This window comes from Poecilia reticulata, chromosome 2 (genome assembly GCF_904066995.2).
Source record: "Poecilia reticulata chromosome 2, P_reticulata-male-v2, whole genome shotgun sequence".
Classification (NCBI taxonomy): domain Eukaryota; kingdom Metazoa; phylum Chordata; class Actinopteri; order Cyprinodontiformes; family Poeciliidae; genus Poecilia; species Poecilia reticulata.
The window spans coordinates 44244217-44270582 of NC_088831.1; the positions used below are offsets into that span (position 1 = coordinate 44244217).

The following is a 26366-nucleotide window of genomic DNA, read 5'->3' on the forward strand; positions in this document are numbered from 1 at the left end:
TCAAAACTTTTTCAGTTTCATATCTTTGTTTTATTTATTTTTTAAGTTTCAAATTTTGTTTTATTTGTTTATTTTTCAGTTTCAATCTTTTATTTTAATCTTTTAAAATACCTGTCTGCCCATTTTGATCTTTCTTATGGCGTTCTGTCACTTTAAATCCAAACAGATGCGTAATTACGCAGCCGTAGCTAAACAATATATATTTATGTTTATTATCGTGTTGTAGAAATGATATTCAACGTGACGTCAGACTGTAAAACCACCAATCTGACGTTAACTTCTGTAGTTTGTCATAAAACCTTACAGAAAATCACTTTTATTCAGTTTATTTCACTGTAAAAATGGCCGCCGTCGGCTGAACACACCAGGATGGAAAGCAAACACGTCATTTTATTGTTGAAAGTAGAAATTAGCCGTCCATCTCTTTTAGCCACGACGTCGACGCGACTGCAGCAAAAGATGAATTTCAGCTAATTTCTCCGAGTCAGACTGCATGTCGTGGTTCAGGCTGGTTCATAACGAACGTCTCGTATTATCGGTGAAACTCGGAGTGGAAATGTTTCTTCTGATGCAACGCTACCGTTAGCCAACGCTCGTAAAAACACCTCCGGTGAGCTCATCCTCTCAGAAGCAAACGATAAGGAAAAGGTTTTAGGTAAAATATACTGAGAAAAGCTGCAGCTGATTTTTTTTAGGATTGCCGGGGGGGGAAATGTTGCAACCCCAGGTTGTCATGTTGGTGGCAGCCTCTCAGGAACGCTGCCACATCCTGACATCCCCCCAAACCCCCTCCGTGCTTGAACTATACCCTTTTTATCTGCGCACAGCAGGGGGCTGCTGGAGGAAAAGAGGAGGAGAAACAGAGGAAAATTCAATCTGAGAGCAGGCAAACTTCACGCTGAGCATTTTCTCTGACCTTTTGGCTGCGTTTTCCTGCCGAACTGGATTTCTGGTGGATTCTGACTTTTACTTTGGTCACAATAAGATCAGATGGAAAAAGCTAATGGTGGTAGCTTTAGCTAACGGTGGTAGCTCTAGCTAATGGTGGTAGCTCTAGCTAATGGTAGTAGCTCTAGCTAATGGTGGTAGCTTTAGCTAATGGTGGTAGCTCTAGCTAATGGTAGTAGCTCTAGCTAATGGTGGTAGCTTTAGCTAATGGTGGTAGCTCTAGCTAATGGTGGTAGCTCTAGCTAATAGTAGTAGCTCTAGCTAATGGTGGTAGCTTTAGCTAATGGTGGTAGCTCTAGCTAATGGTGGTAGCTCTAGCTAATGGTGGTAGCTCTAGCTAATGGTAGTAGCTCTAGCTAATGGTAGTAGCTCTAGCTAATGGTGGTAGCTCTAGCTAATAGTAGTAGCTCTAGCTAATGGTGGTAGCTTTAGCTAACTGTGGTAGCTCTAGCTAAAGGTGGTAGCTTTAGCTAACGGTGGTACCTCTAGCTAATGGTAGTAGCTCTAGCTAATGGTGGTAGCTCTAGCTAATAGTAGTAGCTCTAGCTAATGGTGGTAGCTTTAGCTAATAGTAGTAGCTCTAGCTAATGGTGGTAGCTCTAGCTAATGGTGGTAGCTTTAGCTAACACAGTAAACAATAGGTCACAAGCTGGTCATGCTAGCTTGTTTCAACTGATTTCTCGTGTTTACTGATGCATGAGTTTGTCTCAATCAAGACGTTTTCGTAAAACCCTGCAGCCTTGACTTCTTGTGTTTTGTTTACAGACTCTGGTCCACTGTTACCTTCATCGGCCCATCATGCATTGCTCTGGTTAAAAACAAACAAAACAATGGCGAAAAATTAAGATATAGAGTTTTTACGCATCTTGGTTTGTTTAAAGTCTGCTGATCGTAACAACTTCACCGTTTTCTGAAAACATTTTTGCTTTTGATTTAATTTAACATCCAGTCGGAGGAAAACCAGTTAAATCTAAACTTTAAATCCTTTCCACAGCCAGCTGTGTGGTTTCCTGACCTCTGCGCCTTTCTGCTGCGCGGCCTCAGAGGAAGCGGCCGGACCGGGTACCGGAGCACCGAGCACGTGTGAGCGGGCCAGCGGTTGCCGTGGCAACCCGCCACGGAGAGTCAACATGGCCGCCACCGTTTCTGGTGCCGACGGCTCGTTTCAGACATTTTTAGAAACTGCTTCGCTGTGATTCCCGCTTCTAAATGCCGGTTCTTCCCCGTTTCACTGATTTTCTTTTTTTCTTCCTATTTTTCTGTCAGAGCAGTTAAAGCGAAATAAATAAATAAATAAAAAAACACATCAAAAAGTCTCTTTAATCAGCTTTTGTCTGCAGTTTGTTGCCTGGTATTTCCTATAAAGAAAAGCGTTTCTCCGCTGCTTTCTGTTGAGTTTCGTGCTCCAACATCTGGACTTGATTTCACAGGGGAAGCTGGACCTGCTGCACTGTGATGAAGAGACAAAGTCTCTGGTGAGAGATTAAGTCCTTGGACACGGAAACCATATTTTGCTTTAACTGAAATTCACATTGAAAGCATGAGAAAATAAGAAAAAGTGCATTAAATGGTTCTTAATCTGTGAAACTGGAAAATATGTTTGCAGGTTTACTGAAGTAACGACTGGAAACGAGCCAGCCGAGCGCTAGCGAGAGAAATTGGTCGCCAAAAACAGAAGAGAAATCTGACGCCACTTCGTTTTTATTCACATTTTGTGAAGGAAGTTTATTTTTCAGAGGTTTTAGTGTCGTCTCCTTCAGTGATTCGTGGTGCAGCGCCCCCACAGGCGAGGAGGGGAACAGTTAGAGTCGCTGTTGACAGAAGAGGAGGAGGACAACATTTTCACCAATAAACGCAAAAATTTAAAGATTGGTCTCAGAAAAACAACATTTCTGAGCTCAGACAGTCACAAATTTACGACAAAAACAAGGACATTTTTAGATTTACCTAAGAAATTTTCTAGAAAGAAAACTTGGACATTTCTGAGATTTAAAAGTAGAAAATTTGCTCGGAAAAAAGTGAGCGAAATTTTGAGAGACATTTCTGAACATTTCTAGAAAAACACAGAAATTTTTAGATTAATCTCAGAAATTTGCTTAATAAAGAAACTTCAGGGTTTAAAAAGTCAAAAATGTGCTACAGAAAAACTCTGAATGCTTTAAATTACATCTTTTTAGAAATTTTTGCTAGAAATTTTATAGAGAAACCTTGAAAATGTCTGAGCTGCAAACGTCAAAAAATGTGGACATTTTTTGGAGTTTGAAAAGTGGCTTAAAAATGGCTTATTAAAAACATTGGTTTGGCAGTTTAGGAGCAAATACTGTGAAGCAATAATTCAAACAACAGGGAATAGAGAAAACTGACCAGCTTTAAACGGATCCCAAACGGATCCCGAAGGTCCACAGAACCAGCAGAAACTAAATGAAACTTTCTGCTCGTCTGGAGACTCTCAACATGCAACGAAACGAGTTTTTAAAGCGTCTCAGTCCTGCTGAAGCTGCTCCGCGTCTCTTTTTGTGAGTATTTTTTCAGGCCGGACTCGATCTAGTTAATTAAAAGGTGGATACTTTCTATCAGATGTTTTCCATTCTAAGATTTTGTCATAATTGTGCAATAACTTAAAAAAACAAACATATTTTTCCCATTTTTTTAATTGTAGTTTGGGGGGCCACACAGAATCAGTAGAAGGGGCCACATGCGGCCCACGTGCCGCACTTTGGACATCCCTGAATTAGACCAAAAAGGTAAGTTTTTGTGTTTTTGTAGTGTATGAGCTTGAATCTCCTGGTAAATAATTTATTTTTAGCTTCTTTAAACCCAAATTCATGCTGGAGTTCTAGTTAATGTTGAGTCGCTGCTGGATTCAGGTCCGATGCAGGTCAACTGACCAGCTTTAAACGGATCCCAAACGGATCCCGAAGGTCCACAGAACCAGCAGAAACTAAATGAAACTTTCTGCTCGTCTGGAGACTCAACATGCAACGAAACGAGTTTTTAAAGCGTCTCAGTCCTGCTGAAGCTGCTCCGCGTCTTTATTTGAGAGTATTTTTTCAGGCCGGACTCGATCACACCCAGCAGCCGTCCAAGTCGAGGCTCCGGGGAGCGTGAGGTCGGCCTGCTGACGCCTCCACAGCTTTGGCTCGACTCGCCGATGGAACGGGGAGAAACCTGGGCGCCGATTCACAGGTTCCGGCTGATTCTGGGGGAATTAACCCGGCAGCCTGAACGGCTCAACGCGTGACGAGAGCTGAGAGCATGAAGGTGGCAGCGGCGATAAGAGCCGGTTGTTTTTAATGCTCTAATCGGTTCATTTATGAATTATTCAGCCCGTCAGACACTGGAAACATGAACGTTTTCCTCCCAGCTGTTTGTTTCCTCCATTTCTTGACCTCAGTTCTTTCTGCCATGAAGTTTAATTACGTAAAACTCATAACTTATTTACTGCTGATTTCTTCTACTCCACCCATGACCTCCCATGACCTCCGCCAGTCTTCTCTTCACCTTCCCTTTTTTCGTTTTAGGGTGCATGAACACGAACAAAGCGGGTTTCTTTTTGTTTTCTCTGTCTTGGAAGTAAAAACACGAGTCTGGTGAACCTTTTGCAATCCCACAGAAAAATCTGCGTCCGTTTCCTTCCTTTCCTCTTCGGTTTCCTGCATTCTCCAGAGATTGGGTCTTCGGCCCTCCCCGAACCCGGTTTCCCAACGCGAGGCGCGCTGGCGGCCCGGCGGGCCGCCTCACGCGCTCGCGCCCCGGCCTCACGCACGCGCTCCCTCACTCAGGCAGAAAACAGGAACTTCAGCTACACACAGTTTCGTTTGCTATTGTTCTGTCCTGCTTTTCGCTCCGGTCACTTTGGGTCAGGACTGATTATTCGTAAAGCGAACCTCACCCAGCACAGCTCTCACTCTGAGGGGTCAAAGTTCATCTCAGAGTGAATAAACTACACGGCAGGGGGTGTCCAAAGCGCGGCCCGGGGGCCGTTTGTGGCCCCTGGACTGATTTAAGAATCGTGCAGGTTCGTTTATTAAACTTGTTTTTAATTGGGGAAAATTATTACCAACAATTTTCTTACAATGGAAAATGTTTTGAACAATACAAAGTATTTGTGTTTATATTCTAAGCTTTTACAACACATATTTAAATTTAAGACCTTTTAAGACTATTGGGACCATCATAAATGAAATTTAAGACCCAGATCTTCACAGAAATTAGCAGTTAACCATTATAAACACAAAAAGCTAGCTAGCTTGAAGATAGTTAGCAGTAGCCTCAACTGTCTCAAGTCACAGAATGAAATAAATTTTAAAAATTTAAGATATTTTCAGGTCTTAGTTTAGATACATTAATTTAAGACCTTTTAAAGACATTTTAAGACCATTATAAATGGAATTTAAGACCAAGATCTTCACAGAATATGCATAAACGTTGCCCAGCCAGCTGGCATTAAATGAGCATTTAATGCCAGTAGCTAGCAGATACTTAGCAGTAGCATCTTCTGCGTGTGACCAAAACTTTAGCCTGACAGAAAAAGTCCTGCAAAAAACAAAAAGTACATAAGAGTATTTGAGATTAAATGTGCCAAGAGCGTCGTTTATTGTCTCTGGAGCCGATTGGCTGAGATAAGAAACCTGTAGGTATTGATTAGCCTCTGTGGGGGGGCCAGGACCTCTTCCACTGGGTGGTTATTAACGTATAATAAACTGTAATTAGCTGTTAAAATAATCGGTGATTATTATTATTGGGAGTATAAAACAGCTCACAGGGCCGATTCCGACGGAAAGGAGTCGCAGCGAGTCATGGGGCTTTACAGCTGCTGGTTTCCATGGAAACGACCCGTTTTCTCGGACCAACTCACTCTGATTGTTTTGATGTAAGCTGATCTCAATACTTCCAGGTTTCATCCAGCGGAGCCAAACTCGGTGCTTTAACTAGGACGGGTTGTAACCGAGCCGCCGGAGTTATGACTTCCTCCGCTTGCTGCCGAGTTTCCCTTTTGGACGGAGAGAATATTTCAGGACTTCCCTTTTCTGGTCCCGTTTCTGCTGGATGCACCTGTTCATGCAGACGCTCAAACTGCTGACTGCGGCGTTAAAACATGGACGTCCTGCAGCTACAGACATCGCAGCGAATCCAGCCAAAAACCAAGATGGCTGCCATGAGTGAAGCTACACTATAAAAAAATAACAGTAATGATTTGGGTTGTCGTAAGAGGAAAAAGTGGGGCTCACATTTTCAAACTAAATATATGATTAGTGATTCAATATTTAGCTTGATAATAAAATATTTATTTAGCAAACTTATTTTTTCTCAGACCTAAAAATTCACCTTTAAAAACATTTAGCTAAATATTTAGATAGCAAACAAATAATTTAAGCTAACTAAGCATGCTAACTAAATGGCTAGCTTAATAAGCTAGCTTAGTAAGTCAAGTTAAATATTTAACAATATTAATCAATAATAAATTTTAATTTCACTACTAATATTAGCTAAACATGAGCTAACTAACTAATAACAGGTCTTAGTTTGCCAACTAAATAGTTTACAGCTAAATATTTAGTTTTCAGACTAAATATTTAACTTTTTAAACTTGCTAGTTAAATATTTCGTTTACTAGTTGGTTAGCTAAATATTTAGTTCAGAAGTTATTTAGCTCTAAACATTTAGCTTCCAAGCTATTTACGCTAAAGCTTTAGTTCAGAAACAATATATTTAGCTCATTTATCTTGCTAACTAAATTTTTGTTCAGTTAGTTTGTTGACAAAGTTTTGTAGTTTGTAGCTAAATATTTAGGTTATTTGGTTTGGTAACTAAATGTTTATAACTCTGTGAAGAAGGAAAACGTCCCGCTTGTTTCTCTTATGACCGGCTGAATAACACCAACGTGTTACTGTTCGTGTGAATCCTAGAAACTTCCATCGATGGTAAACTTTTCTGCCGGCTCAGAAAGTCTCTGATCTCCGCCGCTCTGCTTCTCTGCTGCAGCAGAATCACAGGAACATTTTCCCGCCTGATTCTGCAACGTTGTGGTTTCCTCCATAAACACCTGGAGGTCCGTCCCTGGAACAGTTCCTGAGAGCGTCGAGCTGCGTGGGCTGGCCGTTTCTCTCCCTGCTTTTCATGATGCGACATCATGAAAGCAGAGAGTGAAGTGTCACTTGAAGGGAGCTGGCGGTCATGTTGAGTCAGTCATTGTTTTGATGAGTCATTCATGCACCAGAAGAAGAGAGTCCTGCGTCACGCTGAGCCAGATTCGGCGGCTCGCTCCCGAACTCCAGCCTGACGGGGAAGAAGCTCCTCATCATGAATTACGGCTCTGATTCTGGTATTTAGGATGAATTTGGTCTAATTCTGTTTGCTTTTCAGGTGATTTCCTCCTGTGTGCAACAATCATCAGTGGATAAAAACACCCAAAGCCTGAGTAGCACTTACCCAGGAGTTGGAAAGGAGGCAGAGAGAGGAAGAGGATCACATCCCCTACTCCAACATCTCTTCTACCATCAAGCAGCAAAAGCAAATGAAGCGGATTAGCAGAGCTGGACATGTTTCAGTGGGATATCATCCACTCACGACGGCGGCATGTCGGAGCAGCTCTGGTGTTTTAGCTCTGATTTTTCCTTTTGCCGCTTTTAACAGTTGGTATGATGCGTAACCGTGGTAACAAGGTGTTGCTTTTACAACTGGCAGCAGCTAATTAGCTCAATTAATAGCTGAACTTTAACCCCAAATCCCAGAGGAGTTGGAAAGGAAGCTCCCTGGAAGAGAGAAGGACCCTGGTTCACAATGAGCTGGGGTCGTATCCCCTACTCCAGCATCCCTCTAACCGGACGCACTGACAGATTTAAAGAGTAAAAACAAATAGTGGAGTATCCTCTCTGCTGCCTGGAAGATGAGCTGCTAGCATGTTAGCATGAGGCTCACACAACACCAGCCTTCAGTCAGAGGCCTTTCCGGATTAGTTGCGAGACTGACTGCTATTGGAGCTTCTTCCTGTGTGCAGCGTCGCCAGCAGCAACAATGGATTTGAAGATACGTCAACATTTATCTTCTTTTTTTGGGATGAATTAAGTATTTTTCAGTGCGTCTGGTTGAGTTAATCAGCATTTGGCCTGAACATCTTGAAACGCCTCCTCCGCTCGGCGCGCTCGTCTCGTCCTCGTTGCTCAGTGCATGAATATAAATGGATGTTTAGGTCTCCTTTCTTCTCCTTTGAGGTTTGAGCGCAGCAATAAAACCTTCCCTCCTTTCCCTCCCTGCTGTCTGACGCAGAAGCCCGGCGGCGCTCCCACACCGAGGCAGAGCCGAATTCAGTATCGCTTCCTCAATTACGCTCAAGTATGAGCGAAGAGGCGCCGCGGATTTCAGTAAACAGCCTCCGACTGTTTACACAGAGGTCTTATCTGAGCGATGAAACGCGAAGAGGACGACTGCGGCCGCAACAGGCTGAGGACAATCTGTGCTACTTGATGACGAAAGCGATAAAAATCAGGGGAAAAAAAGCTAAATAAAGTCTGAGGAGGACATGAAGACTGTCTGGTGTTGGTCATTTCTGCAGCTTAGATCATCTTCATGCATCATTTTCCTTCCACTTCACTTTAATTCTTCACTTGCATTTTGTGGGGAAATTACAGAAAATCCCAGTTAAAATATTCAAAATACTGAATTTGTGGTTCCAACGGGACAAAATATGCCAAATGAAACACGGTGAACGTTTCTGCAGAGCAAATGTTACTGGGGTGTACCGCAGGGCTGTGCTGTTGGACCTCTGCTTTTTTCACTCTCCCTGCTTTGACTAGGACATCTGAAACTGGTCGCTGATCATTTTTAGAACAGATTCTCAGATTTGGGCCGAAACGGCGTCTCTAGAAACCCAAATGCAAACTTTTTAAACTGTTTGGCATTTGGCCGTGTTAGCCGCTAGCTAAAACTGTGCTAACCAAGCTAACGGTTGCTGTTCAGAAGGAGCTTTAAAAATACATTTGATTGATTTGATTTTTCACATCAAATTTTCTTTTTCAATATTTGGAAAAGCTAAAAAAAACGTTTTCTCTGCTTGTTGCTTAAATTTTACAGAAATAGTTACAGAAATGAATATTTATCTTTAAAATTATGCAAACATTAAGGTTACTTTGCGTCATTTTCCTCTTTGATCCCAGTTTTCTGCTTTCGGGGTTCATTGTTAATGGGATACTTCGGACCATCGCTCATTTTCCCTGGAGCTCCAACAGCGGACAGGATGTTCGTCTATCAGACCTCAGGATCCGTTTCCTGAGGATCCAACCCTCAGCAGGCTGCAGGTTTCTGTTTGCTTCCTGTTAAAATACACAATGGCAGTGATTTTACTCTTTAATCTCGCATGATGATTTACTGGACAGCGCTTAAAAAGCGTTTACGGAGGGTCTGAAGTGAGAAAATATCAGTCATTAATAAAAGTTAGATGTTTGCAGTTGATTGTAATTTAAAGGGAAAGAAATGACCAAACCGAAAGTCTGTTTTTACGGAATAAATTTGCAGCAAAAAAAAAAATAATTCTAGAAAAAAACAAGGAAATTTCTGAGCTTGAAAAGTTGAAAATTTGCTAGAAAAACTTTGTAAATTTTGAGATTAATCTTATAATTGTTTTTAGAAAAAAGGATGACATTTCCGAGCTACAAAAGTAAAATAATTGCTAGAAATTATTTTGGGATTAATCCCAGAAGGTTTCAAAGATATATGGAAAAGTCAAAATTTTTCAACTTTTTAAACTCAGAAATTTCCTTTTTTTTTTCTAGAAATTTTCTGAGGTTAGTAAAAAAACAGATTTTTTTTTTCTAGTAAATTTTCAACTCCTGAAAATTTCCGAGATGATGTTTTGGATCTTCCTGGTTCTCGGCTGTTCAGGTGCGTGTTGTTTATTTTGAAGTTTTTCCTGTTTTAGTGGAGATAACAGAGATAATCTGTGTTTTCTCTGCAGCTCCACGCAGGACAAAACACGCATTTCAGAGTTTCTGCACAATCGCAGGAAAACTCTCGGTCCAGTCAGCGGCTCAGACGAACCTTTCCTGTGAGTGATGGAGGAGCCGCGGCTCGTCTTGACGGGACACGTCCTGGACGCCTGTCTGCCGGTACGGGAGCCGGGAGGAAGCGGCTGGATCCATAAACATTCCAATCTGAGCAGCTGAGTGACGGACCGGACCGGACCGGATGGGGAAACCATGCTGGGTCTTCATACGGCAGCAGCAACAAACCGTGACACAGTAAAATGAGAAAATCTTCATGAGAAGTTCTTATTTTAGATGTTTTTAGCTAGCTAGAAATTCAAGCTAGCTACAAATTCAAGCTAGCTACAAATTCAAGCTAGCTAAAAATTCAAGCTAGCTACAAATTCAAGCTAGCTACAAATTCAAGCTAGCTACAAATTCAAGCTAGCTAAAAATTCAAGCTAGCTACAAATTCAAGCTAGCTACAAATTCAAGCTAGCTACAAATTCAAGCTAGCTAAAAATTCAAGCTAGCTACAAATTCAAGCTAGCTACAAATTCAAGCTAGCTACAAATTCAAGCTAGCTACAAATTCAAGCTAGCTAAAAATTCAAGCTAGCTAAAAATTCAAGCTAGCTAAAAATTCAAGCTAGCTACAAATTCAAGCTAGCTACAAATTCAAGCTAGCTACAAATTCAAGCTAGCTAAAAATTCAAGCTAGCTACAAATTCAAGCTAGCTAAAAATTCAAGATAGCTACAAATTCAAGCTAGCTACAAATTCAAGCTAGCTAAAAGTCTTAAAATTCTTAAAATTGAAAATTTCTTGTTAAAGTTAAAGGGTTTGGCAAAGAAATGTCCCTAATTTAATATGTCAGATGGGACAAAGTCAAGAAGTTTAAAGTTTTTCTTATCAAAAATACAAAATCATTTCATTCTGAATGTTTGTTTACTTGCTCGGTAATAAAGTAAACATACAATATTTTAATAAAACAAAGTTAAAAGGAACAAATTATTGTAGGTCTGAAAAAGAAACTCAGATGTTTGTTGTAAAGTTGGGGTTCCCAAAGTGAGGTCCAGGGGCCAAATGTGGTTCAGAAGTGATACAAATTTGTCCAATCTAGCAGTTTTTGACATTAAAATTCTAAAAAAAAATAAATAAAAATTCTGCCAAATTTTAAACTTTTTCAAACTCAGAACTTGTTTTAGAAAATTTCTGAAATTAATCTCAACATTTCTGATTTTTTTTCAGCGCAAATTTACTCCTTCGTAATAGACCACTGTAAAAACAGACTTCAGGCTTGGTCATTTCTTCTCTCATTAAATTACAGCAATCAGTGGAAAATTTCTAGATTTTTAACAAATTATCCTGTTTTAATTTTTGTTTTTTTAATGAAGTTAACGAGTTTATTCCCAGTTGTCTTCTTAAACCTTTTCCCGGTGGTTTTCTCAAGATAACAAGTTACTCTCAGGTAAACAAATGTTCTCCTCTGCAGATCACAATGATCCCGATTCCATGTCTAAAATGCGTGTCGTTAAATTCAGAGTGAGAATTTTAACTCGTCATCCGGAGAAAGCCAAGCTGGAGATGTCCGCTCTGGGCTTCCGTAGGGTCGTAAAAAGTTTCCGTTTCATCGTTGAAACCGAGGCGCTGCTCTGAGGTCCAGTGGGACCGGCTCCAGCTGAATGCTGGGACTCATCCGGCGTCGCCGACAGATTTAGCACGGAGCTAAATCCCTGAACCGCTGGTGTCAAGTCCAAGGGCGAAGGAAGTCCGGCTGTTTACGTTGCCATGGAGACGCAGCCCGCGGAGCCGCAGAGCGTTTTAGCAGCACTGACGGCCGACGTTGTCTCTGCAGGACAGAGACAGACTCTGTGTCCTCTGTCCTCAACCCGAGCCGCCAAACGGCCTCCGGGGCGTCAGGGATTCCCAGAAGAGCTGCAGGCTGCAGACGGAGGAAACCGAACGGAGGATGGAAATGTGTTTACGTTCAGAAATCCGGATCGGAACAAAACCTCACCTGGTTTTTAACTGAAAATATATTTAAAGAAATGAGACAAAACTGACCTCAGCAAGATGTAGAGGCTTCTTTTAAATCATCATTTTACTTAAAACATTTTTCTCATTTTATACGTAAAACAATCTTTTAAACTTATTCAATAGATATTGAGTTTAAAAAACTCTAAGCTTGTTAGTTCGTCTCATTTCAAACGTACTGAAAGGTGTTTGCACTGGAAGATACAGAAACATTTTATAACTTTGTGTTTTTTGCCGTTTTCCCACCTGATAGTTTTGATTTTAGTCTCTTTTCTCCTGAGCAGCAGTTTCCACCGTTAGCGTCAGGCTAACTGACCCCCGTCTGATGTACGGCTGCAGTAATTAAAACAAACTGAACTGAAAACATGTTGGGGTAAAATGTCACATCCGCCAGTTAATCCATCCCAGTGTTTCCCAGGAATCTGGAGCAGAGGAGGCAGCAGGTTCTCAGATATCTGCACCTGTCAGAGCAGAGCGGGGGTGGAAACGGGGAGCGGGGGTGGAAACGGGGAGCGGGGGTAGAAAAGGGGAGCGGGGGTGGAAACGGGGAGCGGGGGTAGAAAAGGGGAGCGGGGGTGGAAACGGGGAGAGGGGGTAAAAACGGGGAGCGGGGGTGGAAACGGGGAGCGGGGGTAGAAAAGGGGAGCGGGGGTAGAAAAGGGGAGCGGGGGTGGAAACGGGGAGAGGGGGTAAAAACGGGGAGCGGGGGTGGAAACGGGGAGCGGGGGTGGAAAAGGGGAGCGGGGGTGGAAACGGGGAGAGGGGGTAAAAACGGGGAGCGGGGGTGGAAACGGGGAGCGGGGGTAGAAAAGGGGAGCGGGGGTAGAAAAGGGGAGCGGGGGTGGAAACGGGGAGAGGGGTGGAAACGGGGAGAGGGGGTAAAAACGGGGAGCGGGGGTGGAAATGGGGAGCGGGGGTAGAAAAGGGGAGCGGGGGTGGAAACGGGGAGAGGGGGTAGATAGAAACAGGGAGAGGGGGTAGAAACGGGGAGAGGGGGTAAAAACTGGAAGCGGGGGGTAGAAACGGGGAGAGGGGGTGGAAACGGGGAGAGGGGGTGGAAACGGGGAGAGGGGGTAGATAGAAACAGGGAGAGGGGGTAGAAACAGGGAGGGGGGGTAGAAACAGGGAGAGGGGGTAAAAACTGGAAGCGGGGGGTGGAAACGGGGAGAGGGGGTAGAAACGGGGAGAGGGGGTAGATAGAAACAGGGAGAGGGGGTAGAAACAGGGAGAGGGGGTAAAAACTGGAAGCGGGGGGTAAAAACGGGGAGCGGGGGTGGAAATGGGGAGCGGGGGTAAAAACGGGGAGCGGGGGTGGAAACGGGGAGAGGGGGTAGAAAAGGGGAGCGGGGGTGGAAACGGGGAGAGGGGGTAGAAAAGGGGAGCGGGGGTGGAAACGGGGAGAGGGGGTAGATAGAAACAGGGAGAGGGGGTAGAAACAGGGAGAGGGGGTAAAAACTGGAAGCGGGGGGTAGAAACGGGGAGAGGGGGTGGAAACTGGGGTAGAAACAGAGACTGCAGTATAAATAAATACTTTATTTATAAAGTATAAATAAAGTTCAGAGTTTATAAATTCCGATCCGGAATGTTTTAGATGCTGCTCAGTGTGGATAAACCCAGGATGAGAAAAAAACAATAATTAGGAGAATAAAATCAATAATACAAGAAATAATTTGCAGTGCGACTAGAATAAAATTATAAAAACCCGACAATAAAGTCACAATATGTAAATAATATATGTAAAATAAAGCTGCAATTATTTAATTTAATTTATTAGTTTGAAAAGTTGAAAATTTGCTAGAAAAAATGTTTTTTTGGTTAAGATTCAAAAGTAAAAAAATAAAAATCCACTTTTGAAAGTGGACATTTTCTCAAAATTTCAGATTTTTCTTGCAAATATTCAACTTTAAGAAAATTAAAAAATCCTCGGTATTTTCCAGAAAACGTCAGTTTTTGATTTTCAGATTTTCTCCTTTTTCCTGTCGGACAGGAAGAAACTTTTATCCTCATCAGCCAATCGACTCTCTGATGACATCATGACCTCATCAGCCAATCGACTCTCTGATGACATCATGACCTCATCAGCCAGTCGACTCTCTGATGACATCATGACCTCATCAGCCAATCGATTCTCTGATGACATCATGAACTCATCAGCCAATCGACTCTCTGATGACATCATGACCTCATCAGCCAGTCGACTCTCTGATGACATCATGACCTCACAGCCAGTCGACTCTGATGACATCATGACCTCATCAGCCAATCGACTCTCTGATGACATCATGACCTCATCAGCCAATCGACTCTCTGATTGATCATTTTATTGACCAAAAGATTTGAAGTTAAATGTTTAAACTCAGTATTTAAGGTTCTGCAGTAGCAGTCAACGTCACAGCGGCCCTGGAGACGCCTCTGACTTGTGCCAAGTTAAATTAACTCTTTGTGTAACCGGACATTTAGTTTTACAATAATGAAACATGTAAACAGAGTGCAGTGGGGTCATGTGGAGCGGTGCTGTGCTGTCAGTATCCGTCTCGCGGTCAGAAATCCGACTACAAACTACTGACTCATCCTTCTTAAAGTAGTTTACCTACTTTACTAACTGCTTCACTTCAAAAGTGACAATCTGTTCTGCTGACTCTCACTTTACTCAAAGTCCATTTTTAACAACATTTCTTCACGTTTAACTTCAAAAATGTTTCCTGGAAAAAACTTGAAACTGAAATAAAAGCACAAAATGAAGCAACACAAACTGCAGTGCAGGACAGAGCGGCTGAAACGCTGAAGGAAAATTCACCTTTCTCAACATTTACCAACAAACAAGTGAGACATAAAGATTCTGAGTTGGCTTTACTTTGACTGAGCCGTTTGTAAAGTATGTGAGGTTTTTTTTTCCTGCTGACGTGTTTCGGTGTTTTGCCATAAGCTTTTCCTCGGTGGCTCCCAGCAGGAGGCCTGAAGATCCCGTTTGTTCGGCTGTTTCCATTCACAACAGCTCAGCTCAACACGACGGACGGCGCTGCGGCTCTGCAAACCCCGGCGAGGTCAGAGGTCAAGCAGCAGCAGCAGCTGCTGCAGGTTTACAGGGAGTTTGGCAACAAACATGCAGAGAGAAGTTTAAAATCATACGACGATGTGCAGGGAAAATTACTAAAACAGGCGGTTATTTATGGTACTGAAGGAAAAAACGGATAAAACTCAAACATGGATCAACTGCGTTTGATCACATGTCAGAACATGATGCCGCTCAGACGGTGGGGATAAACCCAGGATGAGAAAAAAACTATAATTAGGAGAATAAAATCAATAATACAAGAAATAATTTGCAGTGCGACTAGAATAAAATTATAATAACCCGACAATAAAGTCACAATATGAGAATAATATATGTAAAATAAAGCTGCAATTATTTAATTTATTAGTTTGAAAAGTTGAAAATTTGCTAGAAAATTTATTTTTAAAAAAAATTAAGATTCAAAAGTAAAAAAAAAATAAATAAATAAAAATCCACTTGGCTGAACCAACCAACCAGCTGCTCTTGTCTCGGGATCTGATTTAAATCAGCTCAGGCGTCTGTCGGATCCTCCTGGTCGTCCCGTTTCTGAAGTTACTCGAAAATTTACACCAATAATTTGGGTTTTTTAGTCATGGGAAGAAAAAAAAATGTATTTTTGCTACGTTCGTTTTATAAACGTCAGTTTGAAACTGAACGTTTAGTTTGAGGCGTTTTATTTTAAATATTTGGCCCCAAACAAAGAGCCAGAGCTAAATATTTAGCCTGCTAACATTTTCAGTTGGAGCTAAATAAATGTTTGACATAATTAAGCATAAAGGTAAATATTCAGCTTTCCAACTTAAAGTTTTAATTTGAAATATTTAGCTTGGAGGTAGACATTTAATTTGTAAAGTAAATATTTTGCTTTATGCTAAATAATCACTTAGGTTTAAACTAAATCATTTATTTTCTAATTAATTATCTGTGAAATTTTTAATGCTTAAAATGAAAAAAATAAATTTCTGCTGTTAATTTTTCATGGTGCAACTTTTCAGACCGAACCCACGTTAGCATAACATGCTACGTGCTAATCTGCACAGCAGGTCAGATGGTTCGTGTTGCCAATGTGTCACTTGGTTAAACGGTTTTACGAGGCTCCTCGGTGCGGAGCGCTCGTCTTGTTGGGGTAACTCTGTGTCGTCTGCAGATATTTAGCATCGTTTCTCTGATGTCTGAGGAAACATAAATCACACAAAGGGGTTTGTTTAACGTCTGCAGCCTCTTTAGAGCCGCCTCCCGTCTGAAGGGAACTTCCTGACTGCCGCCGCCGCGCGCGAGGAACCAGAAGCTCATCGTCTGTTCAGGAAATCCATCCATCCATCCATTTTCTTCCTCTTATCCGTCGGTCGGGTCTTGGGGGCAGCAGCTTCAGGAGGCCCAGACTTCCCTCCCCAGCCTCTTCCAGGTCCTCCAGGAATCCCAAGGCGTTCCCAGGCCATAGAGAGACATCGTCCCTCCAGCGTGTCCTGGGTCTCCCCTCCTCCCGGTGGGACCTGAACTCCTCACCAGGGAGGCGTCCAGGAGGCATCCTGACCAGATGCCCGAGCCTCAACTGGCTCCTCTCGACGTGGAGGAGCAGCGGCTCTACTCTGAGTCCCTCCTGGATGACCGAGCTTCTCTCTCTAAGGGAGAGCCCAGCCACCCTGCGGAGGAGGAAACCCATTTCGGCCGCTTGTACCCGTGATCTCGTTCTTTCGGTCATGACCCAAAGCTGATGACCATAGATGAGGGTGGGAACGTAGATCGACCGGTAAATCGAGAGCTTCGCTTTTTGGCTCAGCTCTCTCTTCACCACGACGGACCCGTACAGCGCCGGACCCGTACAGCGCCGGACCGGTACAGCGACGGACCGGTACAGCGCCGGACCGGTACAGCGCCGGACCGGTACAGCGACGGACCGGTACAGCGACGGACCGGTACAGCGCCGGACCGGTACAGCGCCGGACCGGTACAGCGCCGGACCGGTACAGCGCCGGACCGGTACAGCGCCGGACCGGTACAGCGCCGGACCGGTACAGCGACGGACCGGTACAGCGCCGGACCGGTACAGCGCCGGACCGGTACAGCGCCGGACCCGTACAGCGACGGACCGGTACAGCGACGGACCGGTACAGCGCCGGACCGGTACAGCGCCGGACCGGTACAGCGCCGGACCGGTACAGCGCCGGACCGGTACAGCGCCCGCTTCACGGCAGACGCTGCCCCAATCCGCCTGTCCATCTCCCATCTTCTGTTCAGGAAATGCCAGTAAAACAAACAAACTGAAGGCTGTGCTGTGCTAAACTGTTTTAGTATGCAGATACACACAAGGTAGCAACATCGTCTCGTTCACCGACATATTAAAAAGAGAAACATTGATATGTAAATATAGATATATGTATATATATATGCATGTATATATGCTCTTCACATCCAAGGAATAGAAACAAAACATTCAAACAGCAGTGAGGCGTCAATGAGACCATCAGAGTTAGATACAGTACAGACGTCGTCCGCAGGAGACCGAAGAGTCACTGGGATTTCACCGAGTCTTTGGAGAGTCGAACGAAAGCGACTCGCAGAAATACAGAAAAACTCACAACACGCTGCCGAAACGCTTTGGCTTCACCGCAGTTCGGATGGGTTGACTGCACAGACCGACGCACTCCAGCTCCAGAGCTGCAGCAGCAGCAGCAGCAGCGCTCAGGGATGATGCTTATGTGGAACACAGCGTGGTGAAAAGAGAGTACACCCCCCTTCAGCTCTGTGGTTTCACATTAGCAGACGCAACAACAGGCAACTTCAGCTGAGACACTGAAAAAACACAACATTTCACCTGGTTTTTAGTTTCTTCTGGTTCACAATTAGCAGGAGCTAACAACATTAATGAGCGCTAACAGTGTTAGCTAGACATAACACCGTTAGCTCTAGCTAAAGGTGTTAGCTAGATCACCATTAGCACCACTGTGTTAATGCTAACACCATTAACGTTAACACCTGCTAAGGCTGTTGGCAGTAGTTAACACTATTAGAATTGGCTAACACCGTTAGCTGGAGCTAGCAACATTAATGAGAGCCAACAGTGTTAGCTAGACACTGTTAGCTAACAGTGTCTAGCTAACAGTGTCTAGACACTGTGATCTAGCTAACGGTGCTAGATCACCATTAGCACCACTGTGTTAATGCTAACACCATTAACGTTAACACCTGCTAAGGCTGTTGGCAGTAGTTAACACTATTAGAATTAGCTAACACCGTTAGCTGGAGCTAGCAACATTAATGAGCGCTAACAGTGTTAGCTAGACATAACACCGTTAGCTCTAGCTAAAGGTGTTAGCTAGATCGCCATTAGCACCACTGTGTTAATGCTAACACCATTAACGTTAACACCTGCTAAGGCTGTTGGCAGTAGTTAACACTATTAGAATTAGCTAACACCGTTAGCTGGAGCTAGCAACATTAATGAGCGCTAACAGTGTTAGCTAGACATAACACCGTTAGCTCTAGCTAAAGGTGTTAGCTAGATCGCCATTAGCACCACTGTGTTAATGCTAACACCATTAACGTTAACACCTGCTAAGGCTGTTGGCAGTAGTTAACACTATTAGAATTGGCTAACACCGTTAGCTGGAGCTAGCAACATTAATGAGAGCCAACAGTGTTAGCTAGACACTGTTAGCTAACAGTGTCTAGACACTGTGATCTAGCTAACGGTGCTAGATCACCATTAGCACCACTGTGTTAATGCTAACACCATTAATGTTAACACCTGCTAAGGCTGTTGGCAGTAGTTAACACTATTAGAATTAGCTAACACCGTTAGCTGGAGCTAGCAACATTAATGAGCGCTAACAGTGTTAGCTAGACACTGTTAGCTAACGATGTCTAGCTAACACTGTTAGCTGGAAATAACATTAACAGCAGCTAACACCGTTATCAGGAGTTAACACGATTGGCAGGAGCGTATACCATTAGCTAGAGCTAACAATATTAGCTCTAGCTAAAAACTTAAAAGGATTTTACATGTTTGCGTGTTTAAGAGAAAGGGGTCAAAGTTGAGAATCTTTTGGTGAAAAAAAACTAAAAACATTTAAATCTCAGTTACAAAAACAGGATTTTTGATCACGTTTGGTGCATTCAGCCCAGCTAAATGAGTAAATGTTTGGATTTGCGTAAATGTCACTGAGATTATGTGAAATTAATGAGAATTTAATGCAATTAAAAGGTGGATACTTTCTATCAGATGTTTTCCATTCTAAGATTTTGTCATAATTGTGCAATAATTTAAAAAAACAAACATATTTTTCCCATTTTTTGAATTGTAGTTTGGGGGGCCACACAGAATCAGTAGAAGGGGCCACATGCGGCCCACGTGCCGCACTTTGGACATCCCAGAATTAGACCAAAAAGGTAAGTTTTTGTGTTTTTGTAGTGTCAGACAGACGGATGCTAAGCTGTTTTAACCGAACTCTTCCACGTCACCATAAAGAAGCTCATCAGCACATGAATAACTTTAGAACCTGCTAAAGACCAGATCGGGTTCCTGAAACGTAAAGCTGCAGATTTAAATGAGGGTGTACTTTCTTTTCTTTTGTGACAAACAAAACATTTCCTAATGAGTCATGCTGGGTTTCAGACACGTGACCCCGACGACCCGCGGAACTCAGATGGAGGTCCGGAAGTGAGGTCCAGTTCGAAACGAAGCAAAATGGACCAGAGCGAGTAGCTGATGCCCTGAACGGGCTGGAAGAGCCGAGACGTCTCTGAAAACTGATCCGTATCATCTCGGTAAAAAGATTTCCCTCATAATCTCGAGGATTTGCACATCACTAGCTACCTGCAGACCTCATGTTATACGACGAGCAGGAAGAAAGTTTCCAGAAGCCTGGAGAATCAATCATTCAGTTTAGGGCTGAACCGATTCCTCGAGTGGTTCGAGTACCTCGATTATTAAAATGCCTTGAGGAAAATTGACCTGCCTCGAAGCTTCGTTAATTTATGTTTTATCATTTAGCGCACCGTGTTTCAGCCGGAACATTATTTGCGTTGCGCGGAGCTCTGACTTCCGCCTCTGAGTTGTTGACGGAAGCTACGTGTTAGCGGCATAACGTCCAATCTTCAAGTTCGGCCCGCGGGGATTTTACTGATTGGTGATAATTCCGGGTTTTCATCGTTTTTGTGGGACCAATAAACATCCTTAAAATGACCGGCGCGATGCCGGGAGTCCGGCAGCCTTTCTGCTCCGGAGCTGCTGGTTGAACGGCGGGAAGAAGCTGAGGAGGATTTATACAGGTGAGCGGAGAGACTGAACACGGCGGGCGGCTGAGGGTTGATGCTCACAGGGTAAGAGCAGCTTTACGGACGAACCGCACAATAAACTGATATCATCCCGGTCTGAACAAACGGGAGGCGGAACATGGCTGGTAGATGAGTTTCTGAACGGAGGAGCCGTAAATATCCCGTGTTTCTCCCCCGGTCTACAAAACAGTAACTGGTAGGGAAGCTCAAAGGTGGAAAAAATAGACTGATGTTGATATCCGATAGTAACACTGGTGTTATGGAAGATTTACCAATATTTTATTTCATAATTGTTTTTATCCGATTACTCGATTAATCGTTAGAAAAATCTATAGATTACTCGATTACTAAAATAATCGTTTACAACAGCCCTAGTTCAGTTTCAGGTTGGGTCAAACATTCAGGATCAAAAGCAGCTTCAGATGGACGTCGACTCGTTTCTGCCAGGTGAGAAGCGAGTTGTGCTAATTAGTCTATGATAGCGAAGCTATCGCTAACGACGAGCTAACCGTGTTGTTTTATGAGCTTGAATCTCCTGGTAAATAATTTATTTTTAGCTTCTTTAAACCCAAATTCATGCTGGAGTTCTAGTTAATGTGGAGCCGCTGCTGGATTCAGGTCCGATGCAGGTCAACGACTCGCTCCGATCTACAGGAACCCCGAGTTCGTGACTCGGCACTGAGCTAGCTGCTAACAACATTAGCGCTCTGAGGACAACCAGGCTTGGACATTAAAATAATATATCTTTCCTTACATCTGAACGCTCGTCTTTCTAAGCAACCGTCCAATAAAACATCTGAAAATACAATTTAAACGATGCGATCGTTACCCGTTAGAAAGTGGCGCCGCAAACTCAGGCGTTGTTAGCTTCTGCTCCTCCTGCTTTTAGCTTTTAATTTTTCAACAAGTTTTTTAAAATTAGCTCCGTTGTGACCAGCTAACCTTCGAAACACAAAAATGACGTTCATCTTTCTCCCTATTGGAACGGTTGGAACAACGGTCCAGGACACATCAGACATTTTGAAGCTGGATCAGCAGAAACAAATGGGCTGAATTCACTTCCTGCCCTCCATCTGCGTTGGGTGACATCAGCGCTTCGTCATCCGAAACCCAGCAGTGAACCTGTGAGTCCTCACATGCGAATCAAAGACGGGAAGCGGAGACATTCGATGGACAAACAACCAGCGGCGGCTCTGTTGAAAGGCGAGAGCTTCGCGCTCTCCAGCAGGCACGACGGAGAGGCGGCGGCCATGTTGATAGGTCCGAGCGGCGGGCAGTGAGACGGGCGCCGCCCTCCGGCTCCGTGCCTCTGGGTTTACAGAAATACGGCCTAGACAAATCATGCAGGCATTCTCTGGCATGTTCACTCGGAAAACTCGCTGGATGTACAAAATAATTTACAGCAGCTGAAACGTTCCCAGCGTTACGGATCCGATGGAGTCCAGCGGAAAAAGCGTTGAGGGAGGAGAAGTGCAATCTTCATCATCTTCAACCTTACAATGAAAACGTCTGATCTACACTCAAAAACAACGAGCTATAGGAGATTAAATAAATCAAAAATATACTTTAAAATAATGATTATCCTCAGATGGAACAAATATTACAAAATAAGAGTTTGTGCACGTTTAATATTTCTTCTCTTTGGTGTGATTAAATCTGTAATTTTCCATACTGTGTTTTCATTCCGTTTTCAAAGAAACACTAAAAATATATATTTCTGCTGTAATAATGAATCCATACTGGCCTTGAAATAACAGCTTCGTAACAAAAGACGCTGTTCCGACGCGCACAGTGAAACGTTTTATGCTCATTTACCGAGTTCTCCATTTATTCTGGGGCCATTTTTTTATGACTCAACTGAAACATTCACTGCAAAAAAAGCAACAAAGTGTTTGCTGCTCTGAACGATGCCGAAGCTTTCTGGTCGTTTGCGTTTGGTTCACCATTTTAGAATTTTGGTCTTCGAAGTTGTACGGAGCAAATTTGGAGCCATAATTAACTGAAAACAAATTATTTTTAATTGAAAAAAAAAAAAGGTTTGAAACTGAAAAATAATAAAGTTAAAACTGAAATTCTTGTAACAAAAAAAAAAAAAAAATGAAAAATTAGGAAAAAAAAATTTAGAACTGAAAATTTTTTAATAAGCTGTTTGAAACTGAACACTTAATTTTAATTTGAAAAATTTTGAATTCCAAATTTCACATACGAAAAATAAAAAATGGTGGCATTGAAGAGAAACGTCATGTTTACAAAGTGTCTGCACCGTTTTAGCTCCATAGTTTTTAACTATTTGGTCTCAAATCTTTTTTGTAGTTAAAAAAATAGTTTTCAGTTTTAGATTTTCTTTTTAATTTCAAAACAATTTTTCAGCTTCAAAATTTTTTATTTTCCATTAAAGCTTTATGCCCCACATTTTAGCTCCATAAAAAGTATCTGCATTATTTTAGTTCCATAGATTTTAACTTTTTTGTACAGTCTCAATTCTTTTTTTTTCCTATATTTTTTTCCTGTTAAAAACTTAAAAACATTTCTTTTTTTTTAAGTTTTAAAAAAATGTTTTTGCCCCAATTTAACTCCATAAAAGTTGCGCAATTCCAAATTACCATGAATTAGCTTATGTACCGACACATTTTGAACCTGCTTTGAACACCCAGGTGCTTACAGGTGCAAAATGGAGGCAGGATTTTGCAAATGGTTGAAACGACGCGGAGCTGATGTTAATAAATCAAGGGGTGTACTTAGTTTCTCCCTCGCAGCCTGTACATTTCACTCAACCTTGTGGAAAATTTTTGTGTGTTTTGCACTCCTGAGCTAAAACTGACAGATCTTTAGACTTTGATAGAGGAGAACGTTTCCATACTTTCACTTTTCCAGCCAGACGTCAACAATCTGGAGCTTCAACCAGAAGCGTCAGTCCGAGGAAAGGGAATGTGGCTTTTACTCCCGGTCACCGAGGCAGAATCCGGAATAAATACTGCGTCGTGTCATGGGAAGCATGATGGGCCGCACCACGGCCCACAGAGACAGAAAATAAAGGAGTGCATGTCTGAAGGAAAAAAAAACACTCAGATTAATATCTGAAATTTTCTAGAAAAATTTTGGAAATTCTCTGAGCTACAAAAGTTGTAAATTTTCTAGAAAAGCAAAAATTTAGAGATCAATTTCAGCAGTTTTCTAGGAAAATTGTGAAAATTTCTGAGCTTGAAAACTCGACAATTTGAGAAAAAAAAAAATCTCACAAATTTTGAGATTAACCTGTAAATTTTCTGAGCTTGTAAAATTGAAAATTTTCGACTTTTTTGTTTCTTTGCAAATTCTAAACTTTTTGAGCTCAGGGAATTTTCCTATCGTTTCCATTTGAGACATTAGTCTCAGGATCAGTTTTCTCTTTTTCAGAAATGTATCCCCCCTTTTTCTGTCTGTAGCGGTCCTGATGCGTCGTCACGGAAACAAGATGGTGGATCGTAATCTATGCATCTCCAGAACTTTGGACACAACAAACGGAGAGCTGGGTTTGGCACAGTTTGCGTTTTCTTACAGTGAAGCCGCTTCTGTCCACATCGCGAACCAGCAGTCGCTAAGAATGGCCAGAACGTGACGGCGTCCAATCGGAACCCGTCAGCGGAGCGGAGGACGGAGAGGCGGCGCCGCGCTCGCCTCGCCCAGACGAGCCGGCCTGGACCCGCTCCCCGGCGCCGTTCCGGCGGGCGCAGCCGGGCGTCAGGCGAAGGTGCTGTCCGACTTCAGGACGGAGACGTCCGTGTCGTGGAAGCTCTTCCCGTTCATGTGCTCCGTGTGGCCGTCGATGGAGTAGCAGCCCTGCACCTCCATGATGGAGGAGGCCGTGTAGGAGGCCGAGCGCAGGGCGTCCGAGTGGTTCCCGATGCTGCTGCCAAACTGGATGTGGTGCTGGTTCCAGTGGCGCCTCAGAACCGCCTGGACCTGAAAACGGTTAGAGCTACTCGGTGAACGTTTTCATCGACACGACATGAACGCAAAACCAGAAAACAACGTCAGAAATACGGATTCATCTGTACTCGGTTCCGAATCACATCCTTCAACTAGGAAACAACAGAGCTGCACGTTTACCCAGCCTGGCGGGGGAGTTTACCGCCAGGCTGGGTTTGGCTCTTCAGAAAACACCAACAAAGACAAATGAGGGAAATTTTAATGTTTAGAGAATCTTTCAACGTTTAGTGATTGATTTTGATTCAGAAACTAAATTCTTCTCATCAGTCTAGAGATTCTGTTTAAACAAATGGAGCATTTATTTAAAACAATACATGGTTCTCATGCGACATCACCAGGAAGCTGTAGCTGGCAGCCATCTTGGTAGGCATGCGTAACTGTCCGTTTATAAGTTTTAAAGTTGTTCAGCAATATGACCCAAAATACCAATGAAATCAACGACTTCACCGTCTTTCCATTGAAAATGTCGGCTCTGCTAGCGTTAGCCGCCGCGGCTCGTGGTCTTTACCAAAAACAAGAGAGAAATCCTCCAACCGCTAAAATCTGATGCTACTCCATTTTTGTTTACTTTTCAAAACAAACAACCTGCTGCTCATATTAAAGCTAGCAGCTAATCAGGGTCAGCTAATCGCTAGCAGAGGTCAAGCTAACAGCTACGTAATAAAGCTAGGTGCTAGTTGCTGGTGAAGCAGGAAGTCGCCCTCGGTGTCTTCTAAGGTTTTCGTGTTGTTTCCTTCAGCTGCTCGTGGTGCAGCGCCCCCACAGGCCGGGAGGGGAACAGGTTTTATAATTATTCGCTCAAAATGTAACAAATGTTACAAAGTCTTCCAGACCGTCTGGTTTTTGGGTCAGATCTCTGACTGGAGTTAATATGCTAAAGTACTTAGCTGAAGCTAAAGGTAGAGTTGCTTACTTCTCCATTGAAGAAGCAGAAGATGGTTGCCACAAGCAGGCCCTGGAATGAGAAAAACTTGCGTTAGGCTCTTTGTAAGGGAACAGTTCAAGCTGCTGAAAGTAGAAAGCGTCAGGATTTGAGACAGATGCATTCTGGGAGGGAGGGATTCGCTCTTCCTATTGCGAGAGATATTTTCAAGCTGGGAGAAGCGATCAGATAACGGCTCATCAACAGATAATCCCCTCCTTCCTTCCTGCTGCTCCTCCCTGGGATGCAACGTAAACAAACCTCTTAAAGGGGAAGCTGCCACCAGCAGAGGCTCTTATTTTGGTCTGAGGTTACAATTTTAGCAGGATATGGACACAGAAAAACCAGAAAAAAAATAGTAAATTACTTGAAAAAAGTTGTTTTAATGAGAACAAACCTTTGATGAAGTTATTTTTGAATTAGACTCGACTGTTTCAACGTCCTGCTGCTGACGATGATTTGATTTGTTGGCAGGTGAAGAACTTTTTAATTTGTAAAACTGATACCAAAGTGTAACGTCACAAGATGCTCATCGTTTCTCAGTTTGGTTTTTTCTGTCAGGGATTCATAAAAAGTTCATAATATTACACTTTATTCTTGCCTCATTCTGACGTTTTCCTCAGATTAATTTTGTATATTCTTGTATTGTTTTCTCGTATCATTACGAGTTTATTCTCGTATCTTTTTGTTGCAGTTTTCTCATATTGTGACGTTATTCTGGTGTTTTTACTGCAGTTTGACATTATTATAATAACCACCTCCATTATTCTCTCATCATTACGAGTTTTCTCTCATAATAGGAATTTTTCTCACACAACTTTATTTTCATATTATCACTTTTTCTTGTATTATTATGACTATTTTCAATGTAACTTTTTGCCGTACGACTATTCTCGTTTTATTTCGAGATTCTATAGTTTGACTTTACACTCGTATGATTTCTCTCATTTTTATTATGAACTTTTTGTCGTACGACTTTTTTCTCATATTTTGATTATTCTGTCTTTACAACTTTACACGCGTGTTATGAAATGTTCTCGTATTATTGAGACTACTTTCAACAGCATGACTTTTTGTCGTATTATTTTGACTTTATTCTTGTAGTTCTCAATTTCTTCTCGTAATATTGACTTTTTTTATTCTCATAATTATTATTTTTTCCTTAGTTTTGTCCTAATTCTCGTTTATAGGAGTAGACAG

At 42.6% G+C, this 26366-nt stretch overlaps 1 protein-coding gene and 1 long non-coding RNA gene across 3 annotated transcripts in view; both read right to left on the bottom strand.

Moving 5' to 3' along the window:
- Positions 1-4971: 4971 nt before the first annotated feature.
- LOC108166130 (uncharacterized) lies at positions 4972-12631 on the bottom strand. 2 transcript variants are annotated; one of them, XR_014086710.1, is made up of 2 exons: positions 12190-12631; positions 4972-11844 (listed from the first exon to the last, which is right to left on the bottom strand). It is a non-coding gene; the product is annotated as an uncharacterized LOC108166130 (long non-coding RNA). The 2 variants fall into 2 exon arrangements; XR_001776412.2 differs by having other exon boundaries at positions 4972-11851.
- Positions 12632-17269: 4638 nt separating this feature from the next.
- The window catches only part of calcrla (calcitonin receptor-like a), a 38449-nt gene continuing 29352 nt past the window's right edge, over positions 17270-26366 (bottom strand). Inside the window, exons 12-13 of the mRNA XM_008404245.3 lie at positions 25158-25199; positions 17270-24217 (exon numbers count right to left, since the gene is read on the bottom strand). Coding sequence (XP_008402467.1) covers positions 23996-24217; positions 25158-25199 — 264 coding nt within the window. The 3' untranslated portion in view covers positions 17270-23995. The remainder of the gene's footprint in view (positions 24218-25157; positions 25200-26366) is intronic.